General features: G+C 43.4%; 1 protein-coding gene across 5 annotated transcripts; it reads left to right on the top strand.

The window, feature by feature from the left end:
• Positions 1-1,345: 1,345 nt before the first annotated feature.
• Positions 1,346-6,583, top strand: cdpf1 (cysteine rich DPF motif domain containing 1). 5 transcript variants are annotated; one of them, XM_030354227.1, is made up of 5 exons: positions 1,385-1,532; positions 3,097-3,352; positions 4,310-4,897; positions 5,205-5,349; positions 5,612-6,583. In XM_030354227.1, exons 3-5 carry the CDS (start codon positions 4,486-4,488, stop codon positions 5,781-5,783), a joined length of 729 nt encoding a protein of 242 aa, XP_030210087.1. In that variant the 5' UTR covers positions 1,385-1,532; positions 3,097-3,352; positions 4,310-4,485; the 3' UTR covers positions 5,784-6,583. The 5 variants fall into 5 exon arrangements, 4 of the variants coding, with proteins under 4 accessions (XP_030210091.1, XP_030210087.1, XP_030210089.1 ...); XR_003976465.1 differs by lacking the exons at positions 5,205-5,349; positions 5,612-6,583 and adding an exon at positions 1,670-1,781 and having other exon boundaries at positions 1,346-1,532; positions 4,310-4,575; XM_030354229.1 differs by having other exon boundaries at positions 3,097-4,897; positions 5,633-6,583.
• Positions 6,584-7,792: the final 1,209 nt, after the last annotated feature.

Raw genomic sequence — 7,792 nt, 5'->3', positions numbered from 1 at the left:
AGAGGCTCTCAATATTGACCCCAAGAGACCGATTATCATCCACCCAAATACCTAAGTATTTGTAGAATGATGTGTGATATAGTGAGGTTTATTGGAGAGCTTGAACGTGTTAAAACCATTGATTTTGTTTTTGTAGCATTTAGTACCAACTTTAATCCTACCAGAGATATTTGTACTTGACTAAATGCGGACTGTAAATGTGTAATTTATTCTTTCTCTGATGTAGCAGAGGTGTACAAAATGGTATCATCTGCAAAAAGATGAACTGCGTATTGCGTCGGACCAATGACCATGTGGTCGCTGGTTAAAGTCCAACCTCAACAAACTATTTTGTGAGACATGGTATGACATCACATTGTCATCATGTATTCATTAGGTCACCACCATAGATGTCATACGGTGTATGGCGTCATTGTTTCTTCCAAGTATACTTATTATTTTTTTCCTGACTTTTTGGCCTCAAAAGTTATAACAATTAGTAGGCTTGTAGCCTTGTAGAACTCGTAAGATTATTAAGGGATTCAAAGGATGGCCAGAATAACCCATAGTTGGCGCCATAATTTTGCCTGGAACCTCAACAATTCAACAGGCTATCATTACCATTAGTAAAGTGCAATATGCATGAAACTTAGTTGACATGCACCATTCGTCATGGTGAACAACTTTCCAATCGCAACCCATATGGTCAGACCATTTGGATATGATGCAAAGACCACAACTTGACCAAACACCAACACTGATTCGGAGTTGGTAAAAGCTTCAAACTTGGCATAAATTTACCAGGTGACTCTGGGAATATATTTGGTCTTACATTCATAATAATAAAGCCAAAGGCAGCGGAGATATACAATTTAAATGCAAACAGCATTGCAACATGTTTGAACAGCAGGCTCAGCTGTCAAATATGACTATTAAGAGGAGATTCCACAGTATACTCACGTCAAATTTCAAAAAAAGAAATATATTAAAAAAGTCTGACCTCGACCAATGACATTAAGTAATGATTACTATAATTTATTCAATAGGCAACCATACTCGTCGTATTGTAGTACCCTGTCATGATTGCATAGAACTATATTTTATCTTGGTGGTTAATGCAGAATATTCACGTATGGTTTACGTCTATATACGCCAGACGTCTCGTTTATTTATTTATTTCGTTTTTAAGTCTTTCGAGTCCAGAACAGAATAAGAAAACCAAAAAAATAGGGTCCTAGGACTGCGGCAACCTACGGTAGTGCAGGACCAAACTATTTGAGTTTCTTTATGTAATATATTGCTCCTGTCCAATGGGGGGCGATAGGGCATCGTGAAGCGCTTTTTAAACAGGCAATAAAATACGAGCAAACCGGAAGCACAACAGACCTACAAGCCGTCCCAGATGCGGCTGTTGAACTTGCCTCAATCTCCGGTTCAAAGATGGAACAGATGAGCCGTGGTCTGCTGCAAAACACATTCACGTGTGAATTATGTGGTTTGTCTACCCCTTTCACATACTTTGGCCAGAAACCGCCCAATACCAGAGCCATTGTGTAAGTTAAAACCGTCTTACTCAGTAGGAAGTTAACTCCAGATCTGTTAAATGATGGGATATTGGATCGATACTTTACTACTCCATTCAAAGCGTTTACAAGTTGTAATAAATCTATGTCTTTCCTATGCGCAATAGGCTGTTAGAGGAGTGTTTTGTGACCAAGGACCCTTTCAGTCCGGACAAGGAGAGGTTTCTAGTTCTGGGTTCTAATTGCAGCCTCTGCGGCAGCTCTGCTTGCGTCGGTTCGGTAAGAAGCGTCTCGTTAAAGATCATGGTCAAATTGGGGATTTGGGATTTCCTTGAAATAGTTAAAAGGGGACATATTATGAAAACACTTTTCCTGGGATTTGGGGTATTGTTATGGGTCTCTGGTGCTCCCACACGCATACAAACTTTGAAAAATGTCTGTACAATGAATTTTTGAGTGAGATATGCATTTCTGATTCTGTACCCCGCCTACAGTTACCAAACGAGCGAGTCAGTCTCAGCGCCCCCTCCTAGGTAGGAAGGGGGCAAATTTGAATATTACCTCCAACTTCCCCACCCCCCTCCAATCAGATCGTAGCTAAGATTTTGTGGACCAGTGGATGAGCGCTGGGCGGAGATGTTCAAGCATTTCAGAAGCAGGGATATTCAATACAAAAATAGATGTCTAATTTGTCAGTTTACCATGTGACTGCCTGGCAGGGAGTCCGGTGGAGCTGCCGGACTTCAGCCGAAGCTCTGGGGGCAGTCCGGCAGCTCACAGCCGAAGCTCTGGGGGCAGTCCGGCAGCTCAGCTCCGGGAGTACAATCCATTTCTCCGCAGGAGCTGCCGGACTGCCACCGAAGCTCCCCCGCCGGACTGCCGCCAGAGCTTCGGCGGCAGTCCAGCAGCTCCGGCAGGGGAAACTCAGCAGCAGTCCGGCAGCTCCGGCGGGCGGAGCTCGGCGGTAGTCCGGCAGCTCAGCTCCGGGAGTACGATCCCTTTCTCCTCCATGTCGCGGTTAAATATGGACTTCAGAGTGTCGAGGCCAAAGTTCATTTTCCCCCAATTCTTCTCAATCATGACCGAGATAACCCCCACTACGAGTCTTTACTTGTTGTGGAAGTACTAGAGACGTCAGACAGACGGCAGTCTTTATGATTCATACTATCATCCGAGGCGCACATAGCTTATGGCCGTGATATATTATATAAATACCTATATAATAATATTAGATAGATCTCTGGGAGTCCTCAAACGGTAACAATCACTTCTCCTCCATGCTGTGGTTCAGTCTGACAGCTCATTGGTCAATGGGCAGCAGCTCATTTGCATTAAAGCTAGACACCAGAAACAGCGCATTCTGAAGGGACTGAAACAGAGGGGAATAGCGGTAGGCAAGATTTTCTTTCCTCAAAGCTATTTCCAGCAAACCGCTTCAAAAACATGTTTCTTTTGTGGAACTCGTATACTATGTTTACTTGATGGGAAAACACCATAATATGTCTCCTTTTAAACGATCTGGTTCTGGGAATGTAATAGAGGCTGAAATTGCAATGGTTATTTTTTTAACTAAAACTATTCTTATGTCGTCCAGAACTGCAGTCTCTTCTACACCGCACGTTTCTGTATGCGTTGTGTCAACAAAAACCTCCACCAGTTTCCCGGTCCGATCCAGAAAGAACTAGGCAAGAAGAACCCGACCTCCTTGCCAGCGGTCCCCTGACGACCCTTCCTGGCCAGCGGTCACCTGGGGACCCTTCTAGGCCAGCGGTCCCCTGACGACCCCCCCTGACATACAAACAACCCCTACGGACATACAGACGCTGTTTGGCTGTTAGTACTGCTCTAATGTAAGGCTGGATTCAATGAGGCTGTTCATATTGGCAGCTATGATGAGATGAGGTCTTTGTTGTAAAAAATACGATTTATTAGTTGTTTCAATTGTTGTGTAAAACAAGATTATTAATTAAAATTGAAGGGAGAAAATGTCAAAATGAATCGAGATTTCAGGAATGCAGAAGCCAACATGCTGCTGTGCCCGGGTGTAAAGTTAAACAATGCATGCTTATTGGTGTGAGATAGTGTTTAGTTGGAGGTACATCTGGCTATACTGTATACCTATACCGTGAGCGTGGAGATGAGAGAACCAGAATCCTGTTTGTTGAAGCTGAATTAAAAAAAACGTCTGAAATATCTTTTGGTGATAATATAAAAATATATATATACATTTATACTGTTGCTCTGTCTCGCTGCCACTCAATGTTGGCCCAAAAAAGTGAAGACATTTCAGTGAGTTATTAAATTACATTTATTCACTTGGAAAGGCCCACACAATAATGTCACTTGGAAAGGCCCAGATAATGTAAATGCATTATCTAATTTGAAGTTTGGAAGATAAAGAACCATGATTTCATCTAGCTTTGAGCTATTTCAGTTTTTCTTTGGATCATTCATTGATGGTATGAACCTGAATATTCCTACTATGCACAGTTTTTTGCACCTATCAACCTTGTTGATCTTCGAATTGGGATAATTTCAATCGTGATTTAAACAATCAAACTAGTTGCATGGCAGTCATTAGATGCCGAGTCTCATGCAGTTCAAAGTATTCATAGCAGGTTACGCTGACAGAGGGCTGGGAGGAGGCTGAACAAGGGGCGGGAACATGTCTGAACACCAGTGATATTGCTTCTCTGTTTAAATAGTTCCGACGCCCTCCTCTCCACTTGTTGTGTTTGTGTTTCAATCGCCATGTTGGCTCGGATAACCTAACGTGTTGTTTTTCTGCCCTCTTTACTACCTGACAGCGGCGGCGTTTCTAAAAGCGGACGGAGACGCGCTTTCTTCTCAGCGCGGACAGGACTCCCACATAATGATCCTCAATTCGGATTGCATTTGAAGATTTTTTTTTTTTTGGGAACCTGCGTAACGAATACTGAGGGACTGTTTTTTTCTGTTATTTTTGTTGCATTTGTGCAACATAATGTCCGATGTTCGCCTGTCGAATGCCAGTCCGACCTTGGAGAGGGGGGTCGGGGACGCGCGTCCAGCCGAGCCAGCGAAGCCCTCCGTCTGCCGTAACCTGTTCGGTCGCTCGGAGCGGGAGGGCTTCGAAAAGGACTGCAGGGCGACTATGCACACTGCGCAGCGGGCTTTCGCAGAGAGGTGGGATTACGACACGGTCGAAGATCAGCCTATTTCCACGCGAAGTCTTGAGTGGGAGCCCGTCGAGTCTCCCCCGGAGTTCTACGTAAGACCGGCGCACAAGCGACCTTGTCCCCGTGGGATGTTCGACCCACCTGGAAGCGACTCCCGGCCAGAACCCGGGCAGGACGGGATACTGCTGAACCGTGAGCCGGTGAAGGGTTCGAGGAAAAGGCGATCCACACCGTTAGGTAGGCTTATATTCTCCAGGTTGTTCACATATTTGATAGTGTTAGGCTGATTACAAGCCGCAACACACACATTCTAAATTAGATTTAATTTAGATAATGTGTTACTTTGCTGTGGGCTTTAACGTCACAATTTTATTTTATGTTTTGGTTTGGGGTTGTAGGGCAGTTGGCAGAACCGCAGTTAAACAGTTTAAATGTAAATGGACTACTTAGTTTGCAATGCTTGTGTGACGCGTTTCCTGAACCCCGTTTGTGGACGTTTCTTGCTCTCAATATTAAACCAGAGCTTTAATCCTCTCTCTGTGAGATGGTTGTTTGTCTGGGTGCCAAACTAAACATTACCTGTCGGACGAGGATGAGGACCGCGACCAGCCTGACCCCCTCGGATTCCCGACCCTAACGCTCGCCGAACAGACCCCGAGAAAGCCTGAGAGCCAAACCAACTCCAAATGGTGCGACTTCACATCCCTTTGACCAGGAACCGTCGTATACACAGAAACCTTAAGTTTCCTTTGGTAATGGAGTCACCGTGAGGGATGGTTTTTAGTAATTGCTTATCCCTAGGGCTTTTGTAATGGTGTAATACAAATGTATCGTGTGTGTGTGTGTGTGTGTGTGTGTGTGTGTGTGTGTGTGTGTGTGTGTGTGTGTGTGTGTGTGTGTGTGTGTGTGTGTGTGTGTGTGACATACCCCTACATGTCTTTCAACAAGCAGTGTGTCTCCTCTATCCGGCAGAACTGTGGTGGATACTGGAGGAGGAGAGAGAGAGAGGAGTCTCAGCAGCCTCTCTGCGAAAGGAGGAGGAGGAGGGTCAAGCACTGAATATATACAACTGTTCAACTTTCGGCACTTGTCATCAAAATTGCCTCAAAAGCAGACCATGTAGCAGCGTGCAAATGGATTGTTTTTCCTTTTTGCGCAGATATTTCCTACCTTTGTTTCAGATGTAGCACATCATTATGTAACTGGCTTTTCATAAAAGTTCTGTTATTTGACTATGGTGATACTTTCGAGACTGTAAATTGTAAGTGCTGCGGGGAAATTGCAGTGAAAATTGAATTATGATTTAGCAGAGCAATAGACTTGGAATGTCAGGGTAGACAGAAGTAAAATGTATTTTTTTTGCATAGCTTTATTTGTCCAAGGGGATATGGTCGGTTTTTGGTCCCACTTTAGTAGTTTTTTAGGCTCTGACTTGGGAAACACTGGGGCATACTGCTGGGACCAGCAATGGAAAAATAATGTTTACAGACAAATCATGTCTCCTTTCGTCATATTGAATGACGTTTTTATGCGTGCCAATCATATCATTCTCTTTCTAATTTGCTAACGTTTTGCGTGTTTTGTGTTGGCATGGCCGGACTGCAGAGGGATCTAGAAGAATCATCTCTTGTTTTCCAAAACGACTCATCAATATGACCAATATTACTCCCCTTCTAGGAACCCCACATACCAGCAAAGTTACACAGTATGACTGGTAAAAAAAATGTTTTTGTGGAATTCATGTAGAACATGAGATTGCACTATGTGTGTGTGTGACACTGAGAAAATTATACTAACTTATTTATCTTGAGCTTTTGTCTGTTTACAAGATGGCTTGCCAAAGTGACTTGAATGTGCTTTTTCATAAATTGTTTTCCTTATTTGTTTATGAAGGTAAATAAAAGGTTGCAAAACTGAGCAATATTCGATTTACACATTTATGAAATATCAGTCTTTCTAAAACAGTAATACTCTAGCTCTAACTTAACGCACAACGTCTTGAAATTTGTAGGAGTGCTTGTGAGAAATGATAACCATTTTACAATCACAGCAAGATTCTATGCTTGAGTTTTTTCTTCAAATGAAATCGAATCAACAAATAACACAATCCACAATGCATATCAAATTACGCTTTAATAAACTTGGATGAACATTTTGAGGACAGACGTCCGTGTGGACATGCATACAGACATTCTCTGGTGGAATGAGCCCCACTGTTCGAGTGGAAAACAAGGGCGGGGCTAGAACACAAAAAAAACACGGACAAGGATAGCCACTGAGCAGAGAGGACTCCCTACCCTCTCTCACTCATTCTCCTCTCATTTCACTTTACTCTCCTTTTTGCTGTGAAAGACGATTACATACTGTTCTCTTTTCAGAAAACCCACACCTCTGAGTTATGTTTTATCCTGTTCTAACGGCCGACATGAAACGGACCACGGATATATACAACGGATATATATGGTTTAGTTTTAGCACACTGTTGTCTAAGACGGGACATTTAATGCATTCAAAAAGTTGTGAAATATAATCAGAGATGATATAGTATTTAACCCTGCGTTCACACCAAAAGATGCATTTGCTGCCCGAACGCGTTGACGCCTGAGTTTTGATGCGCGTCAAATCAAGTTTTGCGGCGCGTCAAACGTTTTGCGGCGCGTCAAAAGTTGAAATATTTCAACTCGAGCAGCATTTGACCCGCCGCAAAATATGTGAACGCGCCCAGATTTTGACGCGCCGCAAATCAAGTTTTGTATGGCAAGCCATCCCCGCCAGAAAGCGGCATCATTTAGACGCGTATCACCTTCATTACGCCGTAAAATACGCCGTAAAATGTAGAAAAACAGCGTATTTTACGCCGTCATGCGCAAAAAAGCGCCGCTTTTCACGCCGCAATTAAGCCGCAATTAAGCCTTTCAAGAGCGCGCATAAAATACGCGCGTTTTGAACATCAAAACGCACGTAAAATACGCGCGTTTTGAAAGGCTTAATTGCGGCGTAAAATACGGGGTTCCTCTAGTATGCTAATAATCTCCGCCCTTCTTTTCTCTCAGCCAATGCATTTGAAGTGTTTGCGCCCAATCGCTGACCAAGACAAGCAGACCAAATCAGTTCAGCACAGATCTGCTTTGA

Source organism: Gadus morhua, chromosome 4 (assembly GCF_902167405.1).
Source record: "Gadus morhua chromosome 4, gadMor3.0, whole genome shotgun sequence".
Lineage (NCBI taxonomy): Eukaryota > Metazoa > Chordata > Actinopteri > Gadiformes > Gadidae > Gadus > Gadus morhua.
The sequence above is the reverse complement of the archived record's forward strand: the minus strand, read 5'-3'. Positions and strand labels throughout refer to the sequence as shown.